At 46.8% G+C, this 25823-nt stretch overlaps 1 protein-coding gene across 2 annotated transcripts in view; it reads left to right on the top strand.

The window, feature by feature from the left end:
• The first annotated feature begins 1881 nt into the window (after positions 1-1881).
• KCNK5 (potassium two pore domain channel subfamily K member 5) overlaps positions 1882-25823 on the top strand; it is a 45495-nt gene continuing 21553 nt past the window's right edge. Inside the window, exons 1-2 of one of the 2 annotated variants that reach the window (XM_081186447.1) lie at positions 1882-2211; positions 2534-2781. In XM_081186447.1, the coding sequence (XP_081042573.1) occupies positions 2596-2781 (186 nt within the window). In that variant the 5' untranslated portion in view covers positions 1882-2211; positions 2534-2595. Of the gene's footprint in view, positions 2212-2423; positions 2782-25823 lie in introns of those variants that run through there. The other variant, XM_081186446.1, reaches the window with a different exon arrangement.

The following is a 25823-nucleotide window of genomic DNA, read 5'->3' as shown; positions in this document are numbered from 1 at the left end:
ACTGAAACCTGGTGGGATAAGTCCCACGATTGGAATGTAATAATGGAGGGATACAATCTATTTCAGAGAAACAGACTAGACAAGAAAGGAGGAGGAGTGGCGTTATATGTCACGGATGTGTATACCTGTGAAGAGATCCAAGATTTAGAACCTCAAAGCCAAAGTGAGAGCATTTGGGTCAAAATTAAGGGAGAGAAGAATAACAGTGAACTCATTGTGGGAGGTTACTATAGATCCCCAAGCCAAACGGAGGACATAGATGATGCCTTCCTGGAACAGATGGTCAAGCATGCAAAAGGAAGGGAGATAGTAGTAATGGGGGACTTCAATTACCCGGATATTTGTTGGATGTCAAACTCAGCCAAGAGCATAAGGTCAAACAGATTCCTCACTGGCCTTGCAAACAACTTCATTGTCCAGAAAGTGGGAGAAGCAACAAGAGGAACAGCCATTTTAGATCTGGTCCTAACCAATGTTGATGACCTGGTTAGTGGGGTAGAAGTGGAAGGATCATTAGGCGCGAGTGATCATGCTCTACAAGAAAGAAGATTCCACCTAAACATTAGGAAGAACTTCCTGACAGTAAGAGCTGTTCGACAGTGGAATTTGCTGCCAAGGAGTGTGGTGAAGTCTCCTTCTTTGGAGGTCTTTAAGCAGAGGCTTGACAACCATATGTCAGGAGTGCTCTGATGGTGTTTCCTGCTTGGCAGGGGGTTGGACTCGATGGCCCTTGTGGTCTCTTCCAACTCTGTGATTCTATGATTCTATGATATCAAATCCAAAACTCTTCTCACCAGTCATGAGTGTAGCCAAGGGAGGGGACAGGGGGGGCAGCTGCCCCCCTAAAATGGGTAAATCAATAAAAATACTTAACTAACTGAGGTTCTGCCCCCCCTAACATGATGCCTTAACATAAATCCTGACTACACCCATGGCACCAGTCTCAATGAGCACCAGCCACCATTGAATTTGTAAGAGATGCTGTGGAAGCAGAATTTTTGGGTATCAGTTGCACTGATGCAACATGCCTGTCACCCACCCCCTAGAGACAAAGAGTGAGCGAGCAGCCATAGGTGACTGAACTCTCTCTTTGGGAAGCTGAACCAGGGGAAAGTCAACCCACTCATCCTTAGAGGAAGGCAGCCGCAACCACCACTATTATTTGGAAGCCACAATGGTGCAGTGGTTAGCAATGGACTCTGATCTGGGCGACCGGCATTAGCTCACTGGGTGACCTTAACCGGCCACGGCCTCCCAGCCTCACCTACCTCACAGGGCTGTGGTGAGGATAAAAGTGAGGAGGGGAGAACCATGTACATTGCCCTGAGCTCCTTGAGCAGAAAAGGGTAAAGAAAGGGTGGTGGGGCAAGGACTGGGGGTGCAGCATGGAGGCCCCCACCAAAACGCACTGCTGCCAAGGGAACCAGGCCTGCCCACTACTTTTTGTGTTTTTACCTTGTATTTTTATGCCCTGAGATCTGTGGATAAAGGATGTTATACAATTTTATTTTATTTTATTTTATTCATCATCATCATCATCATTCCTTTTCCAGCACTGCGTAAAGCATACAGATGAGCTTCAGCTCCAGAGTGATCATTTTATCTGAGATAACGAACGTGGCTACTCTTTTGAACTTTTAAATCCACTTTTTTTTTTTACCAGTGCTGAACCTTCCTTCAGCCCTCGGAGGGCGGGAATATGAGAGTGAAAGACAGACAGGCAGACACACACACACACACACACACACACACACACACACACACACACACACATACACACACACACTTGACGTAGGCTCCCACCCAGGTCAACGTAAGAGCAAGCAAGCACCTCGCTTAACTGCCGAGGAGCGCAGCTCACCCCGCCCAGGCGGTGGCAGCAGCTAGCTCTGACCATTCCACGAGCTGGCACCACGCAGGGCGGGCGCTCCGCTCCTAAATAGCTTTTCTCAGGGCGGGCCGGGGCCACTCTTTGCTGAGAGAGCGGGCTGGGAGTAGCTGAGAAAGAGACGGCTGTTGCCGCACGCGGCGTGGCGACCACGGCGCCCTCTCTCCGCTGCTGCCACCGCCACTGCCACGGAACGCGCCGGGACACGGAGTCCGCGCGCCACATGGGACACAGGCGGGCTGAATGAGGCTTCCCCGCTGCCTCCGTCTCTGAGGCGGGAGAACGGAGCCGCCGCCGCCACCACCACCACCACCGGCCAACCGGTAACGGCTCCGCATGCGCCGCTGGTTGAGAGGAGTGGGGGAGCAGAAAGGCACCAAATTCAAACAGCGAAAGAGACGCAGGCAGAGAAAGGAGGACCGTCGGAAGAACGGATGGTTCGGTGGGGGGAAGCGACGAGGAGGAGGAGGAGGAGGAGGAGACGGTGGGAGGAGAGCCGAATGAAGTGAGAGGCAAATAAAAAGAGGGGCTTCGGGGAGGAGGAAGGGGTGGGGAGCAGAGGCAGGCTAAGGCAAGGCAGCGCGTGAGAGTCCCTCGCATTCTCTCCAGAGGGAGCTCAGGTCTGCTCTCCGCTTCCCTCGCCAGGCACATCCCCGCGGCCGCCTCTCCTTTTCGCTGTCGCTGAGCGTCCCCCACTGGGCGCCGCCATGGTCGACAGGGGTCCCCTGCTCACGTCGGCGATCATCTTCTACCTGTCCATCGGAGCAGCGATTTTCGAAGTCTTGGAGCAGCCTTACTGGAAGCAAGCGACGCAGAGCTACAAGGACAAGAAAACCCAACTCCTCAAGGATTTCCCGTGCCTGGGCCAGGAAGGGCTGGACAAGATCCTGCAGGTGAGTTTGGGAGCGGGGGAAAAAGCTGCTCTTCCGAAAGAAATCCGATAGAGAAGTCGCTGGGCTGGGCTGGAGTGTGGCGGCTTGTCCACCTTCTGTGAACCGACGGTCACGTTGGAGGCTTCCAAAGCGGAGGACTTCAAAGAGTACTGTATTATAAGCCTAAGCAAATGGCACCTGAGGACATGAGCGCACACCTCCCGCACACGAAATAAAAAGGGGAAATACCACCCATCCCTACAGAGTTTCCCCCCACTTACACGGGGACATCATTATGTTCCTCCTGGGGGAAGGAGCCAACTCTTTGAATGAAAGCATGGGTTATTGTTTAGCTCTGTCGGTGCGTTTCAAACTCTGCACCTCCTCCCTCCCTAAATTGCACAAACCTAACAATGCATGAACCAAATTCAAAGTACAGTAGATGAACACCAGGAGCGATCCGAGGTTGGGAGTATGTGTTTGCAGAACAAATCGTTCTTTGAAGGGGGGGGGACACACACACATTAAATGTGGCATTCAACTCGAAGCTCACTTGTAACAGCAGTCTTTATTTCATTCTCCCCACCCTTTTGGAGCCCTCTCACTGTACCCTCTCGACATACAAAGGCGTTTATCTGTTAAGCAGCGTTTAAGAACTGGACTTTCCCCAGAGTGCTCAGACTCAATTGGTTTGTCACACTCTTTCCCCTCTCTAAACTCCTCCTCAGTCATACGTTGCCGGTGCCTGTTATTGTGACTTTTCTAAGGGGCAGGCCCAGCACAGTTTTGTACTGTTTTATGTCAGCAGCAGGTGCTTAGTTTCTCCTTTCCTCTTTTTCAAATGTTGTGCAGATGTTATCAGTACAACTTTTAAGCCTGTGAGCAGGTGAAAAGCGTGGAAGCGATTATAAAAAGAAAGCGAGTGCAAACAGGGAGAGGGGGGGGAAACTTTGTGATGTGTCCTTGAAACAATGTGCAGTTTTAAGATTTCTTTCAATATTTGAATGGCAAGGCTTGTATAGTAACACCTGTTTCATGCTTTGCATCTGGATAACTGAGCTGTGTGCGGGTGCATGGATGTTTTCCTCTTGAAAGTTCAAAGGTGAACGTCTGTTTAAATTAATTCACTGGGAAATATTCCTTCCTGCAACTTCTAGCTTCTCTAGAATGTTTTCTCATTATCAGCTCAGTATGGATACTCTGGTAGATCTGAATGTGAATAGAAAGATTCCAGTCCTCAAAGAGCTCAACTTGCAGGAGCCCCATTGATTGAGCCACATGAGATCCGGAAACAAAGGATGATGCTGAATAGTTCCTGCCCTTGATCCTTTTCTTTGTTTGCCTGTCTCTTCTTATATGCTTCATAAGCTCCATTATGTGGAAAGTTTGCCTGGCACTTTTGTTAAGCTCTGGCTTGCACAGAGTGTGAGGCCAGACAGTAAAATAAAGAACTGCAGAATTCTTGTTGCAGCTGCATAAAATATCATTTAGGTTGAATCCTCACTGAACTTCTAGTAGTATATAGCAGTGGACATGTTACTGATTCTGGAACAGAGTCTTGCAGCACCTTTGAAGGCTAGTCTTTATTGCAGCATAAGCTTTTGTAGACCAGCTTTTGTCTGTCCTATGCATGAAACATTGTCAGTTTTGCAAGCTCCTGTAACTGTAAACTCCTCAGGGCAGGGACCTGACCCCTTTTGTACCCTGTAAAGTACCGTGTGCATTGATGATGTTTTAATAACTAGCATGTATGTATGTATTACATATACAGATATAGCTGGAAAATTATAAAAAAGGGAGGCCAAAATGTCATGAAATACAGGAAGGTACAGGCATTCTGTGGTGTGTGTGTGTTTTTAGAAAAGCTTGTTCTTCTGGCGTATTCATAGCACTTTCATCTGCTGCTGAAGTTGAAAAGGGCAACGGGAATGCTCAAGGGCCTGGAGACATTCGTCCTATGTAGAAAGGTTGCAACATCTGATGAAATGGTACAGAAGGGGGCACATGATAGAGGTATATAATGGTGTGAAGACAGAGAAGTATTTCTACCCTCTCTCCTAATACGAGAACCCAGGCTTATCTGATGATGCTGATTGATAGGAAATTCACCAGGGCTCTTCTTTATGTTCTTAGTGTTTGTGGGTGGAATTAAACGTGCACTATTACAAACGTTCCATCTGCACAAGCAGAAGGTTTGCCAGATGGAATGATTCCACCCCCCTGCACTGTTCTGGAGGTTCTTCTGACACAGACACCCCCAAGCCAATTGTGGGGAGGTGAAAAGCCTGTGTGCAGGGCTTCCACTGAAAGGGTCATTGGTATATATCTTATTCTTCCTGTGCTTCATCACTTTGAAGTTAATATAACTGTAGAGGGTTATGCAATAAGGGTCAATCAATTTATACAGCCCGGGCTGCATGGCTGGAGTATTCCATGGTCTGTCTATCTGTTTTCACTTGTTTTGGGGGATACATGGAATGGATCCAATTTTCCAATTTGAAAAAAAGGAAGGATGGGCTTACAATTAATTTACTCATTGTTATCATATAGCATTGCTTTTATTGAAGTCAAAATGAAAATATTCTGACCACTGGACGCACTGGGATAATATTCCGTAATGTGAACTGGGGTAGTCATGGCTGATGGTTATCACAGAAAACCCCTCTTTTAGTGTGAGGGTGAGCTAAGTAACCTTTTGGTTTAAATTCTTTTGTGCTGTCACTACTGATTTTCAGGTTTCTGTAACTTTATATCTCTGTTGGTCCCTTGGTGACTGATGTGACTGTCATCTAAGGCAGTGGATCATAAACTTGGTGTTTGCTTGTTCTTTGTGGACTTGTATTTTTTTGCCCCACACCCACTACATGGGGGGATGATTGACAGACTTCACATTATAAAAACTCAACTACTGTGCAGCTAAGTGGAAGTTATTTGTGTGCACATGGAAGAATGATGCATGCAGCTGGTGGTTTCTTCAAAGTTTTCAGAGGAACTAGTTGCTTGGCTTTAGAGGAAAATCAATCAAATTTATTAAAACAAAAACCTGAAAGGTACCTCTTCAGCATGGGATGGAAATTCAAGAAAACCTGTTGGCATTTACCTCCCTTTTCATTGTTTCAGATTTCAGGTTTGGTTACACTGCTAGTCGTGTGCATTGCACAACATTACAAATGGGTTTTGTGTAGATGTTGAGCTAAATAATCTCTCAGTATTTTGCCTGAGGGGTCATTGTCACCAAACTTTATAACACTGTAAAGCTATGATCATTCGCCTTCCATGTATAAGATGTTGCACACAGAATATGCTTCTTGATCTTGCACAATCATTGCTACATGTTCCTATAAGCGAAAGTTTCGGAGGCTTCCTGTTCAAGGGGCTAGAACTTCCTCTTTCTTTTTCAAAGTTCTTCTTCAGCATAATTCAGAAATGCTGCTGGTACATCCATCTCCTTCCCCTTTTGCTCATGTTGTGCCCATGCTTGAATCCCTTCATTAATTTCCACTTGCCTTTGGTTTTCCCCAACTGTACTCTGTCCTGTATGTACTGTTATCTGTTTCTCTCCACCCCCTCTATTACATTGAAGTCTCATGTCAGGTTTCTATTTCTTGTATCCTGTTTTTAGTTAGGGCTATTCATGTTTGTCAGGGGTTTAGGAGCAGAGGCACGGGCAAGGGAGGAAACAGAGAGCGAAGGGGAGGAGGCAGAAGAAAAGATGAGTGATGACGACGACCCGAGATCTCCTAGTCTTTCCAGTGAATCAGAGGATTCACAGAAAGGAGCACCAGTGGCCAGGGCAAGGGGGGCACCCCAGGAAGATAGAGCCAGAAGGGACTCAGGGGGGAGCAGCTGGAAATCGGGACCAGCGTCACCGCCAGGAAGCAGGGAAGAGGAAGGGAGCCAGGGGGGAAGCGCTGGCAGCTCACCACAGGAGGGAGGGCATGAGTCAGGAGTGGCCACACCTCCATCGGGGAGCGAAGAAACGGTTAAGAGGAAGGTGGAAGGTTGGGCGCGCGCGCCAAGTTCAAATGCAGAGGAAGGCGGCGCAGTAAGCAGCCCCGAAAGGGAACCAGGTCCTAAAGCCCGGCGCAAGGAGGCAGGAGGGTCTGGGTCAGCGTCAGAAGAATCCCGGAAGGAAGAAGCCCCGGGGGGTAGAGGGACCCAGAGGAGGACAGTCAGGCGGAAAAGGTGGAGCAAGGCTAGGATATTAAGTTGGTGCACACGGGGCGGAGACTCAGACGGAGCTTCGCCGATCTAGCTACTAGACGTAGAGTTTGCGCGCAGCAGCGTGAGAATGGAAACTGTAATTCAATAAAGACTTTTACTTAATGATCGCTGGCTAGCGTGATCCTCTGTGAGCTAGGATCTTCAAGCAGCTCTGACAGTAAGCTCCGTCTCTTATTGTGGGCATCTACAGCCTCGAGGAGGGGAGAGAAACAGGTGCCTACTAGCGAGCTCACGAACGGCAGACGACATGACGGCTGAGCAGCAGATAGAGGACCTCAGAAAAGCAGTGGCACAACTGAACGCCGAGGTTCTCGCATCCAGGAAGAGAGAGGAGGAGGCAGCTGCCGCCTGCAGGGATCTCCAGGTCAGGTTAGACGTGCTGACAAAGCAGACACCCCGGCAGGAGGGAATTGGGTTGGCGAGACGGACAGGCGGGCTAGTCTCTCACTTCGATGGGAACCTGCAACAGTATCCCAACTTTAGAGCCGACGTACTGTGCGCACTGCAACTGCTGCATAAAGACTTTAGAGATGAACAAGAGAGAGTGGGGTTCATCATGTCCCATCTGCATGGGGATGCGAAAGCATGGCTACGCAATTTATGGAGAGATAAGGATCCGGCGCTCCAGAATGCGGATGCCTTTATTAAAGCGATGGATGGGTGCTTTTTATCAAGTATTGACGTGGATCTTGCACGGAAGGAGGTGCATGGGCTGAGACAAGGGAGGGCCAGCGTCAGGCAGTATCATGCCCGCTTTTTCGCCTTGGTCAGTGCCCTGGAATGGGACAGAGATTCGGCTCCTGTAAGAGACCTCTTTTGGGAGGGGCTGCACAACTCGATTAAAGATGAGATCGCGAGGGGGGAGAGACCCCGAACCACCCAGGAGGTCGTTCAGAGGGCACTGGCAGTGGGGGTGAGGCTGGAAGGACGTCCGTGGAGCAAGGACGAAGGGCGTGGAGGGCGCGAACCAGCCGGGGGCCCTTCCTTCCTTCCCAGAGAAGCAGCGCGGGCGCAATCCACGCCTCCGCCAGGAGGAGGAGCCGAACCTATGGAGGTTGGAGGTGCAAGGGCTCAGTCAGCAACCAGAGCCCTAGCACCGGCAGCAGTGAAAGCGAAGCCTCCTAGAGGGACCAGGAAGTGTTACGTCTGTGAGGAACCAGGGCATATGGCAAAAGAGTGTCCCCAGAGGCCCCACAAGCTCACTGCAGCCTCAGCAATGGTGACTGCAGCAACGCAGCAAGGAGGACCACAGCAGGAAAACGACTCAGTCTGGCTGGAGGAAGAGGCACTGGGGCCCAGCCAGACGTGTTAGTGACGCAGTCCCCAGAGATTTTACAGCCCGTGAACCCCCTCCCGCCCAAACCAGTAGTGAGGCTCACAGCATCTCTCCAGCTGCCCAATGGAATCACCATAGACGTGCCACTCACCATTGACTCAGGCAGCAATGCGGACTTTATAGGGCAGGACTTTGTAGACAGGCACGCTGTGCAGTTGCTGCCGGCCACACTGCCCCTGCAGGTTGTCACGGTGGATGGCAGGGAGCTGCTCGGGGGGCAAGTGGTGAAGCAGACGCCACCAATGGTGATGCGACTTGGGAATCACAGAGAAATCATCAGCTTCAACGTCACTCAACTATCTGACACGCCCGTTGTATTGGGCATGAGTTGGCTGGACAAGCACAGCCCAACGATGGCTTGGTACCAGAGGCAGCTGACCTTCGGCTCTTCCTTTTGTGCTGAACACTGCATCGTGCCCAGGCAGGAAGGAGAGGAAGAGGAGTCACAGCTGCTGCTCGGCACGCTGCAAGCGATTCCCCACAAGTACGCTGAATTTTTGGAAGTTTTCTGCGAGAAGGAGGCAGACAGGCTACCCCCTCACAGACCATATGACTGCAAAATTGACCTGCTGCCGGGGGCGGCGCTGCCTAAAGGGAAACTGTATTCCATGTCAGAGGACGAACTGCAAGAACTCAAGGAGTTCATTGATCATAATTTGCAGCGCGGCTTCATCCGGGAGTCCAAGGCAGTGGGGGGCAGTCCCGTATTCTTTGTTAAGAAGCGGGACACGCCCCAAAAGAGACTCGTAGTGGATTACAGGATTTTGAACAGTGTGACTAGGCCATCGGACTTCCCCATGCCCCGAATTGACGACCTTCTCGCAAAGGTACGGAAGGGCAGAGTGTTCACCAAGTTGGACCTGCGGGGGGCGTACAACCTCATTCGCATGCGGGAGGGTGATGAGTGGAAGACAGCCATGTTCACGCCACTGGGGACCTACGAATATAGAGTTATGCCTTTTGGATTGCAAAATGGCGCCCACGTTTTTCAAGCATTTATGCATCACGTGTTGGCGGGACTTCTCTACAAGACGTGCGTCTGTTTCTTAGATGACATCCTGATCTTTTCGGAGTCGCAGCAGGAGCATGACAAACACGTCCAGGAAGTGCTGAGCAGGCTAAAGCAACATAGGCTCTACGCCAAGCTGGAGAAGTGCCAATTCGACGTGACAGAGGTGGATTTTCTGGGCTACAAGCTGTCTGACAAGGGGCTCGCCATGGACAGCGCCAAGGTTCGAGCGGTGTTGGATTGGAAGAGTCCGCGCAACCGGAAGGAGGTCCAACGGTTTGTCGGCTTTGCGAACTTCTATCGCAAGTTTATCAAGGGCTTCGCGATGCAGACGGCGGCCATCACTGACACGCTTAGCTCCAAGAAAAAGAAGTTCATTTGGACAGAGCAGGCGGAGCAGTCCTTTCAGGCACTCAAGCGTCTCTTCGCGTCGGAAGAGCAGCTGCTTCATGTCAACCCCAACAAGCCGATGAGGGTGGAGACAGACGCTTCGGACAGAGCCGTGGGGGCGGTCCTGCTGCAGAAAGACCCGCAGGGGGTGTGGCGACCGGGAGCGTTTTACTCCAGGAAGCTCAGCAAGTCCGAGCAGAACTACACCATATGGGACAGGGAGTTGCTGGCCATTCACGCAGCGTTCAAGGCGTGGAGACACTTTCTGATCGGCGCCAAGCACACGGTGCAGGTTTGCACGGACCACAAGAATCTAGAGCACTGGCGCACGGCACAGTTCCTGAACCAGAGGCAGATACGTTGGGCTGAGTTCTTTGCGAACTTCGACTTCCGAATAGAGTATGTCCCGGGGGACACCAACATCATGGCAGACGCTCTCTCCCGTAAGCCACAGTATCTGGAGGACGCAACACCAGCGGCCGCCATGCACATCTTCGCACCGACAGTGTGGGCGTGCGCCGCGGCGACCGTGGACCTAGAGGCGGTGCGACGAGCGTTGCAGGGGGACTCCTTCGCACGAGCAAAGATGGCAGAGGTGCAAAGGGGCAAGGCAGCGGCCGACGGTTTCCAGCTAAGAGATGGATTGCTCATCCGTAAAGGGGCCATCTACGTGCCGGGAGACGAACTTCGAGCCAAGGTGCTGCAGCAGCTGCACGACGCGCCCACGGCCGGGCACTTTGGCAAGGAGAAGACGGTGGAATTAGTAGCCAGGGATTTCTGGTGGCCTGGAATGAGAGGGGAGGTCGCAGACTACGTGGCGAGGTGTGACACCTGCCAGAGGGCCAAACCAGTGCACAAACCGCCGGCCGGACTGTTGGAACCGCTGCAAACTCCGGTCGAACCTTGGGAAAGGGTGGCCCTGGACTTTGTCACGGATCTGCCCAGCTCAAGGGGCAAGACGGCAGTGCTGGTGGTGGTGGACCTGTTTTCCAAGATGGCCCATTTCATTCCGTGTGCTAAGGTGGCCACGGCGGAGCAAACCGCCAAACTGTTCATAGACCACGTGTTCAAGGTTCACGGTCTGCCACGGTCTATTCTGTCCGACCGGGGGCGGCAGTTCATCTCGAATTTCTGGCAGAAGCTGATGGGCTTCCTGAACGTCAAGATCAACCTGGCGTCGGCGAGACACCCGCAGACCAACGGGCAAGCGGAGCGGGTCAATGCCATCATGCAGCAGTACCTGAGATGTTATGCAAATCAACAGCCTGCGACGTGGGTGGATTACCTGCCGCTTGCCGAGTTCGCCTACAACAACACGAAGCACGTGTCCACGGGGGTCACGCCGTTCTTCGCCAACAACGGGAGGCACCCCAGAACCTTCCCGGGACTGGAAAGAATGGGGGAGGGGGAGCCGCAGACAGCAGATGCGTTCGCGTCGGAGCTGCAGGAAGTCCACGATCAGCTGAGGCGCCACCTGGAGCTGGCCAAGCACGCATACAAGGTACAAGCGGACAAGCACAGAAGGGTTGGAGAAGAGCTCCACGTGGGAGACTGGGTTTGGTTAGCAGCCCACGCAGTGCCGGCCAGGTCGTTGGCCAAGAAGAAACTAGGGCATAAGCAACTGGGCCCCTACCAAGTCGAAGAGCAGGTCAACCCGGTAGCTTTCAGACTGGCACTTCCGGAGGGTTCCAGAATGCATCCGGTATTCCACAGATCGGTGCTCACTCCCTACAAGGCACCGCACAGGTTCCAGGAACCCGGAACGGCGCCGAGTCCGGCCAGAGACAGAACAGGGCACGCGGGAGTGGCACAGAAGGAGCGCATCAACGAAGTCACGGAGATTTTGGACTCCAGATGGGGGGAAGAGGGGGTAGAATACTTTCTCGCCAAGGAGGGCACCCCGGCCAGTGCGAACAGCTGGGTGCCGGGCTACGCCTTAGACGAACCTCTGCTCAAAGACGAGTTTCATGCCCTCTTCCCACATAGACCTATGCCAGCAGACTTTTTCGACGACTGGCTTTTCACGCCCACGCTTTCGGCCAGCACGTTCCGGGGGTTCGACTCGGACGAGGAACCGACACGAGACGTCCGTTCCCCGGAGGAGTCACCCTCGGGATCCGCCTCAGAACCCTCGTATTGGTGGGACGATAGGCCAGAGGAGCAGTTCCGCAGAAAGTGGCTGGAATGCTCAGGACGAGCAACGCCGCCAGGAGGAAGTGAGGGAGAGACGGACATGGACATTTTCGGGGACGACCCTGGGTTCGAGCACGGCGGCACAGAGATGGAAGCGGAGGTGACCGTCGTCGACGAGAGCAGGGAGGAAGAACCGGAAGACTTCAGATGGAGGCCCGCCACGGGAAGCGACCGATATCCGACGTTCGTCCCTTTGCAACAGCAGCCCCCAGCTCCAGCACCGGAAGGAGGGGAGGGGGGAATGGGGGGCTTCGAGGGGGGGATGGATGTCAGGGGTTTAGGAGCAGAGGCACGGGCAAGGGAGGAAACAGAGAGCGAAGGGGAGGAGGCAGAAGAAAAGATGAGTGATGACGACGACCCGAGATCTCCTAGTCTTTCCAGTGAATCAGAGGATTCACAGAAAGGAGCACCAGTGGCCAGGGCAAGGGGGGCACCCCAGGAAGATAGAGCCAGAAGGGACTCAGGGGGGAGCAGCTGGAAATCGGGACCAGCGTCACCGCCAGGAAGCAGGGAAGAGGAAGGGAGCCAGGGGGGAAGCGCTGGCAGCTCACCACAGGAGGGAGGGCATGAGTCAGGAGTGGCCACACCTCCATCGGGGAGCGAAGAAACGGTTAAGAGGAAGGTGGAAGGTTGGGCGCGCGCGCCAAGTTCAAATGCAGAGGAAGGCGGCGCAGTAAGCAGCCCCGAAAGGGAACCAGGTCCTAAAGCCCGGCGCAAGGAGGCAGGAGGGTCTGGGTCAGCGTCAGAAGAATCCCGGAAGGAAGAAGCCCCGGGGGGTAGAGGGACCCAGAGGAGGACAGTCAGGCGGAAAAGGTGGAGCAAGGCTAGGATATTAAGTTGGTGCACACGGGGCGGAGACTCAGACGGAGCTTCGCCGATCTAGCTACTAGACGTAGAGTTTGCGCGCAGCAGCGTGAGAATGGAAACTGTAATTCAATAAAGACTTTTACTTAATGATCGCTGGCTAGCGTGATCCTCTGTGAGCTAGGATCTTCAAGCAGCTCTGACAATGTTTTAATTTGAAATTGCGCAAAGTTACTAAATGTTCATAGGCTGCAATCTTACATGCATTTAGCTGGGAGTAAGCTGACATCTAAGTAAACATGAATAGGGTCTGGCTGTGTATGTGTGCTCTTCATTGCTGAGGATGCAACTCAGATAAAATACCCAGTTTAGGGGGATATTTGTCACTTCTCTTGTGACCTGACTCTGCCTCTTCTGCTGACATTGCAGCATCCATCATGCTGCTAAGCTGCACAAAGTGCTACTCCATGGGCTAGGATGGAAGTAGTGAGAAGTGTGGATTACTGCTGACCCGTGAATGTGCAGCGCTGGCTCTATCATTGAGCACAGTGAAGCAGCCAACGCTGAGACTGGCAGCATGGAGTTGGAGGGCAGAGCCCTGCACACTAAGCTAGTCTGCTGCTCTCAGGTGTAACTCCATCACCAACATTGAAGCAAAATTCAAATGCCAGTCCAGCCAGCTTCTGTACATGGAATAGGGAGTGCCATCTTGTCCTTTGCCTTAGGCAGAAGCTTGAACCAGCTCTGGGATTATGATTTAGAACACACATAGGCCTAATTCAGTCTTAATGGTCTTCACTTATGAATAAACCACAGTGAACATTGTGCTTGCTTCCTCTTTTGCATCCATGAGGAGATCAGTTTTATACTAACCACAGTTCTCTGTTATGTCCTGACTAAAGTTTTACATTTGTTAGAACAAACCAGGATCAGCAATCATGATTTAATTCTGGCTTATTTTCACTAAACAAACAATCCACAGTTCCATGAATTCAGACATAATGAGGAACTCTGGTTTGTTAAAAAACTGCAAGCAAAAGTTTTTCTCCAACTCAGAGGCACACCAAGGAAGGGAGAGGAGGGAGTAAAGGTGCAAACTGGATACACATTCACATAGTGGGAAACCATAGCTTCTATTACATTTGATATTTACTCCTGTATCAGGGACTGGCTGGATGCAGAGGATTGGTGGGAGGTTGCAAGAATGGGTGAAGCAAATCATGTATATGGTAGCGCACATAAATTCATTGCATTGCACTGAAGTAAGTGAACCTTCTGTTCCCATTAGGTTCACTGAGGGTTGCTCTGAAGTAAGTGTGCTGAGAATTTTTTAAAAGTTCATATGTTGTACAGGGAAGGACAAGTCTATATTAACTGGTGATGTGTGAACTGCTATTTCAAAGCTTAGCTACCCCCTTCCCTTAACTGCTTAGAGGTTTTATTACAATCAAGCAATATATGCTCAACACTAAATACATGCAGCCGAAATTTAACAAAACAATTTGTTACATTTCACATCAGCACTGCAATCACAAAATCTACCCCTTTGCATTTCATGTCCTTTTTCTTGCAACTCCTCTCGTTACTATACTCTCACATCTTCCAACTGATTATAGTAGTTCATATGCCTGAAGAGGAAGACACAAAAACTTAGGCCATAATGGATCTGTTAATCCTGAAGATTTAAGAGAAGACCTGTGTATTTTGGCAATATACTCTGCAGCCTTTGTAGATATTCCCTCTGAAACAGTTGAAAACTCTCAGCCTCTGATTCCTCATGTATTGACATGACTTTGACTTGTGAAACTGAAGTGAGAGGCTGCCATAAAAATTATGATTGTAAAAAATCGTTATAAATGCAAAATAGCTTAATTGGGTGTGTTAAATCTTGATGGAGTTCATCAGCTTGGAACTCAGATACGGATCCTGCATTTAATTTTGTTTGCTTGCCATTTTTTTTACTTTGTTGTTCAAAGATGCATTGGAGAGGTCCCTGCTACCCTATTGTCGCTATGGTGTAAAATTGTTTAGCCAAGATTCATAGCATGTGTCCAATAGGAGTTATACTTCCAAACATCAAAAAATAAGTAGCCAGTAACTGTTTACACACTTTGGTGAGGGAACAGCTGAGACACTTGTGAATTTTTATTTCCTGGATAATTATTAAGAACTTGGGAAAGTGGAATTGGCTGAGAGCAGGTTTTCTTCCTTCCTGGCATAACTGCCAAACTAGTATTAATAACTAAATGGAACAAGACCCTATTTTCAAAAAAATGGAAGCAAAGTTCTTCCTTCCCTGGAGGAAAAACAGTTACAGGAAGTTGAGGGTGCACCCCAATGCCTTCCTGTGTAGCCGTTTGACATTGCTGGAAAATTTGGGGTTCCATATTTCCAGACACAGACCCTTGAAGTACAACTTAAGCACATCACCCTACTCATGTTATGAACAACCACTGAGTCACAGAAACATGAGTAGGTTGTTGCATCATTTCCTTGGTTCTGTGTCTTGTGCAAATTAGAAATTGTGCACCTCTTGTCTTCCTCTTTCTCCCCCCTCCCCTCCGCCTCTTTCTCTATAGCGTTTGTCACGTACCAATTTATTTTTCAACAAGAACTTGATTACATGTTATATTGCTATGTCAATTAATAGAATCATAGAATCATAGAGTTGGAAGAGACCACAAGGGCCATCGAGTCCAACCCCCTGCCAAGCAGGAAACACCATCAGAGCACTCCTGACATATGGTTGTCAAGCCTCTGCTTAAAGACCTCCAAAGAAGGAGACTCCACCACACTCCTTGGCAGCAAATTCCACTGTCGAACAGCTCTTACTGTCAGGAATTAAACAGATGTTAACATCTGCATTGTTGCTGATGGAGGAAGAAGAGAGGAGTAGGCACACCACACTCCCAATAACAGTATTTAACCTGTGGCCTTCAAGATATTGTTAGACTACAGCTCCTATCAGTCCTAGTTTGCATGGCCAGTGGTCAAGAATGATGGAAGTTGTAATCCAACAACATTTGGAGGGCCAAAGTGTCCCAGCTCCTGCCATACTTGCTTTGAGGAAGGAATGTTTCCACCTTCATTTATAGCAAGAAGCTGTAGAATGGCCTTCTTTTCTCCACATCTCAATAAGCATTTATATTGTTGTTGAGCAAATGAGATTTTTTTTCCTCAGCAAGTGAGCCATTGCAATTTGGAGTGCTGTCAAAATTCTTATAATTATTAAAATGCATATACTGCCATTCATCCAAGGATCACAGGGCAGTTTGCAGTATTCTGTGTAGCTCAGCAAATGCCATGGGCATCTTATTTCCTAAATGCATATGCCATTTAGGACCGGAACATCCAAGATCCTGCCTACAAGGAGGGGTGTAAGGGCTGAAGTAAATTAAGATGAATACAGAATTTGCTGTGAAACTAATTTGCTATTCCTTGGAGTGCGACTTCTTCCCCTATCATACATGGGAGCACAAGTCATCCAGCTTTTTAAAAAAAGAGTGGTGGTCAGCAAGATGACTCCTGGCATCTTTTGTGTTTATTGATTATATAATGAAAGCTTGTCTTTGAATTAAGGGTTGCAGGACTATCTCCAAAAGGATGAAGTAGCAGCATGACTTCATTGTCTGGATAAGCTCTTATCTCAACCCCATGACTAGTATAAGGCTCCTTTCATGCATGATGTGTAGATATATTCAGTGGAAAGCCTACATATGTAGGGGTCTGTAGGACTAGCCATATTACATTTTACATTCCTACTATTTCGATACCCTCACTCCAACTTCTGTCTGACATACACTAAAGCAGATTGGCCAAGAGCTGAGCCAGTTATATTTCAGACAGTGAATTAAGGACAATGGCTATCATGACCTTTCAAGATACATACCATTGATTGTCCCAGTTGGATAAGGGGTGGGGGTGGGAAGAAGCAGCTGCAGGAAGCCTAGATAAACCTAAATGTGAACAACAAGTTTGTGGCTTCTTACAAAGAACAGGATGCTATCTTTGCCAGAGCGGTCTCTTACCCCACCCTTGATTTGCTTCTGGGTACTTTAAAAAAGACATAAGAAAGAAGAAGAAGAAGAAGAAGAAGAAGATCTATATCCAAGTAAATGTGTAAGTATCTTGCACACTCTTGGTGGAATTGAAGCAACATTAACTCCTCCTGAAACTTGGAAATAACTACTGAGATATCTTCAGCTCTACGACAATGCCTGAGAGAACCACTATTTCTGCCATTTGCACTATGCAATCCATTATTTACTTAATTCATTTACCTGAAATCTGCTTTAATCTGGTCCCAAGTTGTTCAGTAATAATGCCTTGGTATTAGTTAGGTATTAGTAACAACACACTGAAGATAGTCCAGTACCGAATAGGCAGCCAGAGCAGTTTCCTCAATGCAGATGTAATTATGTGCATATCCAAGTACTGCATTTAACAACTTCACTGCAGTATCCTGAAGCAGCAGGAGCTTCCAGATGTTGTAAATAAAAATATGCCCTTTTCCCTTATGGGGTATCCAAGAGTCCTTACATAGGTTCCCTATTGGTAGGAGAAAATAACAGAGGCCAACCAGAGAATATTGAGAAGCAAAGCAGCTAGTAAACTTGATCTTTATTGATCTGTTGCAACAGGGTACTCCCCTCACACGCAGGAGAGGAAGAGGACCCAGAACAATGGCGTGCAAGGCCTTATAAAGACTTTTGAAATTCCCATTCTCTAGGTCAAGACCACCCCCAGAAACATTATGCATCCATCACAGAAGGGGTGTAACCTAAGACCACCCCTCAGATACATCCCACCTACATCACAGAAATTTAAATGTTGTTTTTCTCCTGTCACAGTTTATCTCCTGTCTGGCAAGTTACTTGATTGGATTGCCTGGGGAGCCTGGCCATTCTTTTGTAGTGGTAAAATACTTATTTCCTGGGCCAGGTCACAGGCTCACACCTTATTCATATCTTTGAGACAGGATTTGTGAGGAAAGAGACAATGGGGAGGCTTTTCCAGGTTAACCTTGCAGAGAAAGGATTTGGTCAGTTTAGAAATCAAAATGGTTCCAGATTGGTCTTCCTGTGTTGATCTATGTATGTGCAGTTATGAACATTACCATATATCTAAGACCATAAAATTCCTATCACACAGACCAGTCTGAAGGGAAGCCCCCCAGAAAGCACATTACAGTTGTGCAGTTGTGAGGATACCAACGCATGGATCATGGTGGCCAAGCTAGCCCTGTTCAGGAAAGGACATACTTGGTGTACCAGCCTAAGTTGATGGTAGGTGCTCCTTGCCAAAGAGGTTGCTTGGTCCTACAATGACAAAGATGGATTCAAGAGGACCTGAAAGTTATGTAGCCATTCTTTCAGAGGGAATGCAGCCTCATCCAGAACTAGCAAGCTCACAAACTCCTGGACTTAGCTATTTTGTCAAAACTTCCAGAGAGACTTTGACACATAGTTCCAATTTTACATAATGTATCAGTGGCAGACTTGGACTTGTAAATTTCAGTGGTATCCTGTGCAATGCCAAAATTTGGCGCGCACGCGCGCACACACACACCGCCTCTCAATATACATTCTATAAGTCACTGTTGCGGCACCCTCTCAGCTCTGCCCCAGGTGTGGGCAAACTGGTTGTGCTCCCCTAAATCCACCTCTGAATATATGCAGCAGCGTTACATATTTTCTCCAATAGAGATGTACAGCTAAGGTCAATCATGTAATAGTAGTAGTAACATGAAATGTTTAGGGAGTAGCCAAGCTTCCATTTTACAGACATCTTAAGAATGCATATCCAGACCTCCTCCAGTATGGACAGCTGCTTACTTGGACAGAAGTCCCAACAGCTGCTCTCCTTTTTCTGGCCCACACATCATTGAGTCGATCCAGTTTCAGGCTTTATGATGCAACAGCGCTTGCAGCTGCACTTGTTTCAAAAGAAGGGTGTTACATTTTCAGTGGTTCCTGAAAATACAAAATTGGCTAAAAGAAAGAAGTTTGAGACAGCCGTTTCCTGCACTGTTGAGGGTGGGGAGGGGTAATATTTATTTATTTTTGTACTAAGCAGATGTAAAAGCTACAGAAACTGAGGACAGGGAGAAAAGAGAGCAATTAGTAGAAATTTGTTGCTTCCAGCAAAATGCGTTCTCCTGGTCAAACTGTTCAAGGGCACGTTTGCCTTTCTTAGCTGCCTGCATCTAATACGGGTCTTAGTAAGAGCAGGTCGTGTTAGTTCTTTGAATGGCTTATCAGCACGTGCAGCTAGGCCTGTCATATGAAGCCCAACCACAAAGCAGCAACAATTTTTGTGAAGTTCTGAGTGCAGAAGTACATCCTGCAGGCACAACCCGGTGCTAAAAGCAAGACTGTTCAACACTGCACTCCACCATGGGGTTAGTGGTATGCTACTAACTAGAGGATGTGATTGCATTAAGGTACAGTATCACGGTGCCACAGTCCTTGTGCATATGCAGTCTTTGTGTTTATATTAATGTAAATAAATTGCAAAGCTCACTTGTCACTGTAAGCTTGGTTCTAATAGTACACTGAAACCAGTGGCGTAGCGTGGGTTGTCAGCACCCGGGGCAAGGCAAGTAATTTGCGCCCCCTAACCCATGGATTTGCGCCCCCTAAGCCGTGGATTTCCGCCCCTAACCCTAACCCCCAGATGTTGCGCCCGGTGCGGCCAGCCCCCCCTGCACCCCCCACGCTACGCCACTGACTGAAACATTTTCTAGGGCTTTCTGTACAGTGGTACCTTGGTTCTCAAGCTTAATCCATTCCAGAAGTCCATTCCAAAACCAAAGCGTTCCAAAACCAATGTGCGCTTTCCCATAGAAAGTAATGCAAAACGGATTAATCTGTTCCAGACTTTTAAAAACAACCCCTAAAACAGCAATTTAACATGAATTTTACTATCCAACGAGACCACTGATCCATAAAATGAAAGCAATAATCAATGTACTGTACTATAAAATAAATAAGACAGTATGCTTTCATGAGCTTTTCATGTGTATCTGAAGAAGTGTGCATTCACATGAAAGCTCATACGAATAACAAACTTAGTTGGTCTCTAAGGTGCTACTGGAAGGAATTTACATAACATGGCATTTGACTAGCCTGTTTGTGTCTTTGTAAGAACGATAACAGCATTTCAAAAAGTTTCTGTAGCAATCATACTGAGACTTGTAGCTGGTTACATGTTACCTTTTCTGAAGAACCACAGACGGAAACCCCCCTTTCCTTTTTCTTGCCTTCCGTGGGTTTTTTTGTTTGTTACTAGAACCCATGACAGCACAGGAAGTAGGTTTATTTTACACAGAGCCAGACCTTAAATACCATTCTTTGCAAACCCCTCCCCCCAAATATTGAAATTCAAATAAATTAGGAAAATGGCAGTTAGAACTCAAACTACACCCTTGAAATAGTATATCCTCTTTCCAGACAGAACAGAGTAAAACCTCCTAACTGACAAATAACAGATTTGTATTAGTTAAGTTCTAGCCCCACTTACCTGAGACTAAGGGCTCATCCTCACTTGCCTTTTGCCTCACTCTTTCCAAGCAGAAGTCCATACTTTAACACTCCAAGCATGCATTTATTTATTTATTTATTTAGCCCTGCACTTCCCTTGGGAAAACCACTCTGTACAGCTAAACCAGAGCAAATGTCAATTCTGGTTTTCTGCAGGTGGAGGTTTATAAGCCCTAAGCCTTATTGAATTCCACACAACTTCTATTTGAGTAGATATCATTAGCTTGCACTGTAAGACTGACTGTCCTATTAATTATAATGAAACAAACTTGTTCGGTTTTCCCATAAGTTACACCTTGGTATCCAAATGCAGTTTAGACAAGCCTTTGCACTTTTAATGCAAGTTATGTGTCAAAGCCTCAACATTAATCTGTATTTAAATTATATTAAATTAACATAATTCAGTTTAGGGCTATTAACCACATTAAACTGAGAGCAGCACATGACTCATTTGTAAAGCACTGTTAAATGTCCAAGCAGCTTTTTATTTCTTCTCATTCAGCTTCGTTTTATCTAAACTCCCAGGGGAATGAAGATGAGAACATATCGTGCTTTAATTAGCCGAAGTTTCGCTCAATGAGAATACTATGCATTAGGTCTGATTTGGGCTATATGGAGCACACCAAAGCTTTAGGGAGCAATTCAGTGCCTCCCATGTGCTACCACTAATCCTCTATTGCTGGCAGTCCTCCTGACCACATCAGAGTGGGGCCAGATAAGGCCCTGTCTTTTATGTGGACTCGGATAACCAAAGTTTGATAATATGCTGGCATTTTCAGGGTCTTGTGCCATTACAGTGAAGGTATGCAAGGAGGCATCTCTCTCTACCTCCTTCAGCAGCCTTAAAACAGAACCTCACTTTTTCTACTTGGGTACACAGATCCACGTATGAAATACACACATACGTGATCCAGCATGTTTGAAGACCAGCTGTGCAGAATTCTTGCTACCACCCGCAACCGCAAAATCCTCTGGAGCAGTGTTGGGAAAGAACTGGGATGATGCTACTGAGTTTTATTGTTTGTTTATAAAATTTATTGTTTGTTTATAAAGTTTAATATCCCACTCTTGAGAACTGAAAAGCCTTGCAGTTAAGGATTAAAAATGACGAACCAGCGGAAGCAGATAATCGGATGCAACACAAAAAGAGACACAGACTGAAAATGATGTATAATTTGCATGTACCAGGTTCACATGTGAACTAAAACTGTATCACCCATGCAACACAACTGGTGTTACAACTCCAGATTCTTTGCACTGTAAGACAGTGTGCTTGTTGTGCAGAATCAAAAGCAGATTACAGTACATTGGGGTGGGGAAGAGCCCCCCCCCCCCCGTTATCCATGCTGTTTCTTAAACCATCTGTGTTGACTGAACATGTCTATTTAACTACAATTATTTAATGACTCCTCTAAAATAGTTATCTAAATTGCTGTTTCATGACACAGTAACCAGTTACTGGTTTGGCAATACTCACCCTTGGATAGTTTGTTTAGCTGCTGCTCCTTTTTTAATTATATGGGATGGATGTTCTCTTGGATTTCGTTTGGTTTACATGTAGGACAACTAGATGGAAACTCACTATGAAATGATGAACTTGCTGTTTCCAGCTGAAAATAAAGGTTTTGTAGATTCAGTGTATTGTACCTACAAGTGGAGTCAACAGCGGAGCATGTGAGTCAGATACCTCCTCTTTGAGTGGGAGTGTGTCTAGTTTCGGTGTGAGGTCTAGTTTAGTGGGTGGGCATCCTATGTTGTTTCATTTCATCTCCTACCAGCCTCAGCCAACATTGCCAATGATCAGGGATGATGGGAGTTGTTATCCAGCAACATCTAGAGGGTCACAGGCTAGCCAGCTTTGCTTTAGATACTTGTAGTCTAAACTGGGAAGTAAATACTGCTGGGGTCAATAAGGCTTGCCCAAGTAAGTGTGCACAGGATGGTAGCTTTAGGTAATTTTTTAGGAGGAACAACGATCGAAATTGCGGTCCATTGTTGTTGTTCTTAAGAATTCAATAAGATTCCAGAGCTTTCAGGAACAGAAACCTCCTGCAGCAGCCTGTGTGTGGGTTTGTTTGGCACATCAGGTTAACTAACTTTGAAATATGTTAGCTTGCATGAGTTTTGACTGTGTGCCTTTTTATTTATATTTACATTTTATAGTAGTATACATTGCCTTTCAACCAATAGGCCCTTGATGCGGCTGTTTAGAGTGTTTTCTCATTTCTGTTAAATACTTACACCGCTCGAATTTTATTTGTTGATTAAATGCTAAGAGTGTGGCAATTTCAGGCCGGGGGGGGGGGGGGCTTAGCTCTATAAAGTGAGCCATCTTGCTAACTGTTTTAAAGCCAAATCATTTTTGTACTTTGAATTCTTCAGTTTGGAGTCATCACAGTGTTTTGAATTTCGTATAGTAGAAAAGGGCTGACACAAGGGGAAAGATCCTTCTTTTAAAATAACACCCCACAAAAGGGAAGGTTGTCTTGCCACAACAGTGGTTCTGATTTCTGAGGATATTTTTCCATTTTCTCTAAAATATTGAATCTTTGTTATCCATGCCAAGGGGAACACTGAAGCAATGAAAGTGTGTTCTTGTGTCTTGGGAGGAGTCCTGTCCTCAGGCAGACATGCTGTGTTTGGTCAATTACTCTTCTGTAATTTTCCATGCACTGCCTATAAACATCACGGAATTCTGCAAAACTTCATTTGCCATCTGTCTTGAAAAACCAAGCTATCATTTTTCAGAAGAACAAATATCTATCTGCTGATGATTGAGCTAGTAGATGTTTGCAAAGCTCTGCAGGGAAAACAAGATGCACCATTCTTTTGTATCTCACTTTGATTTAAGATCACACTATTTCGACAGAAGTTATCAATACTGGTGTCCATTTTTTTTGTTATACTTCTATGGTTTTTAAGGCTGTGAATTCTCTTTTAGGCAACTGAATTCCAAGCTTCTTGTCTTGAAGCAGTGTCTATGTTTTTCTTGTGTTTGAGCTTTTGGGGATTAACTATAAATAAAATTTTGTATCTAGGAGCACAGGCATCATTTGTACTTCTCATCCTCACACACAGGCCACATATATCACACTAAGTCAAACTATGGTTTTATTAACTCAGAATTTGTGAAACAAGCCACGCTTAAGCCACAAACCATCCAACCAACCAAACAAACAATCCTAGGTCTGTTTTGTTTTTGATTGACTTGTTTCCTCCCCCCCCCACTTTCCTCTCCTTGCTCTCCTGAAAGCCATTGAGGTACCCTGCTCCTGCTCACTGGATCACAGTACCCCTTCCCATTAGCCAGCTGCTAGAGAGGAGGTGTGGAAATTTTCTCTTGAGTGCTTCATTTGCTCTTGTCAACAGCTAATTCCCCACCTTCCCCTATCAAGGAAATACCTGGAGTTCTTAGCAGTACAGTTTCTTAACCTTTTTACTTGCTCCACTTTGCTGCTGCAATGTTTATTGGCTTTATTTCCCCAGCTGCACTTTATAGAAAATTTAGGGAGAGTTAAAAACCACAAAGCACATCCTTGCTTAATGCACACACTGGCATCCTAGTTCACCTAGGGCAGTTCAGGGAGTGAAAGTGTGACATGATTATTGTGTCTGCTGCTACCTGTGTGAATTGTTTTTGAAACCTTGAACAGCAGGTATCTAGCACATAAACATGACTTGAAACCCTTCTCTACAGGTCAAAGAGGCATTTAATAAAGCTGCATTTAGTTGCAATCTTTCAACAGTGCAATCTTTCAACAGTGCAAACATGGACTAAGAAAATAATTCAAAAAGGTCCCTTTTAAGTTTTCCTCTGCTATGCATGTTGCAGCTGTGAAACAAAAGCCACATTGGTAGGGAAACTGATATTGTTACCAGACAGAGTTGGCAGTGACAATGGCTTAGCACTGAGAGCAATTTTGCTTTACAGCTGCTCTTGTGTAGTGTCTCTGCTTGGTGAGCAATTTCGATTGTAACATCACACTTAAAGCATAGCTAAGGAAGTCCCCTTGTTTGCACATAATGTTAAATCATTGTTAAGTTCAGTAAGCCAACAAATACCCATGGCTTATCTCCACTAATGAACCATAGTTAATAAGCTATAGTTAAGGCACTGGGCTTGGTTTGCACATAATTCTAAACCATAGTTCATGCAAATCAGGCCACATGAATTAGGGTTTTAAGTTGTACTCTGACAAATATGACACTGGGATAGCCACATTTTAATGGTAGTTCATTTAAATATTTTGATTTTGTGCAGATTTTATAATATGCTTTAACACTTTAAATAGAATTCTGTACTGAAGAAATCTGCCCACACCAAATTGTTCGGCTTTCTGACAGCAGGCTTTTTCTCAGCTGCTGCTTGTTTGTCTTTTACCACTGTTGACACTGATTTCTGTTTTCTGTTCTGAAGTACTCTCCAGACTTCATGACAGGGAGATAATTCTTGGCTGTTTTAAATGGGGGGAAATCATCCAAATTTGGAAGGCCATTCCCCACCCCCACTCCAGTTGCCTCAGAAGTAAAACATGTCCATTGTGTAGTTATGTTAACTTGCAGAATTAGTATCTGTTAAGAGGACTGGTAATCAGTCATAGCTCTTCTAGTCAAGGATGCCTGTAACTTATTAACTAGAAGTGGCTTCTGCAGTTGGGGAAAAAGAAATAGAAAGTAAGTTCAGTGTTAAACCAACATGTAAGGATGGAATAATTGTGCTTTCATCCTAGCTTCTGCTTATTTGCTCTGACATCATGCAAGTAGGTCAAACGTTCAAGGATGACAGTGATTTGCTCTGGGTGTGATCCAGCAGTCTGTGATGCCTGGTAACCTTTTGTTGGCAGTATGGTATTCATTTGCACTGTAAGCTGCAGGACAATGGACAAACAGAGGACCCAATTTATAGTTGCCAATTTACATGCCATGAGTTAAGTTTTCTTTTATCTTTTTTGTTAATGCATGTGAGGACAGCATGTGTAACATTTCCCTATTGCAATGTCTTCATGAACATAGGTTCATATAGTAATGAGTTTGTGGATGCCAGAACCTCCCCTAAATTCCTGGGTCTAGTGATTCTTGGTGTTTAATCAGTGCTTAGAGTGTTAATATGGGTTGCCAGGTGTTGAATTTAGCAGTGTCAAAATACAGGTCAAACCAGTTTTTCCGTGCTCAGGAAATCACCTGGGAGAAGAGCCATAATGGAGAACAAAAGAAAGGTAATGGGCAACCAAACAAAGCAGATACGCTCAGCCGATGGGTGTGAGCCCCCACTTCCACTGAGAGATAGTTAGCAGGAAAAAAAGAGTTGTATTTGGATTGCAGTTGGTTGGGATATGGGCTAGAGAGAGAGAAATGTCAGGCTGTTAAATGCAGCAAGCTGAGCAGAGGGTCAGAGAGACATCATTTCTTTCTGGATTCAAGGCTGCAGCAATGGGAAAGACAGGACCCTCTTGGAGTGTAATGCTTTGAACCCTTCCATCATCATAGGCTCAGGTTGTATATGTGTGTGATTATCATAAAGACACCACAGTCTCTGCTGTGCCTCAGTTCCAAAGGAAACAAGAAC

Source organism: Podarcis bocagei, assembly GCF_964188305.1.
Source record: "Podarcis bocagei genome assembly, chromosome: 3".
NCBI lineage: Eukaryota > Metazoa > Chordata > Lepidosauria > Squamata > Lacertidae > Podarcis > Podarcis bocagei.
This window is presented reverse-complemented; position numbering and strand designations above follow the sequence as displayed.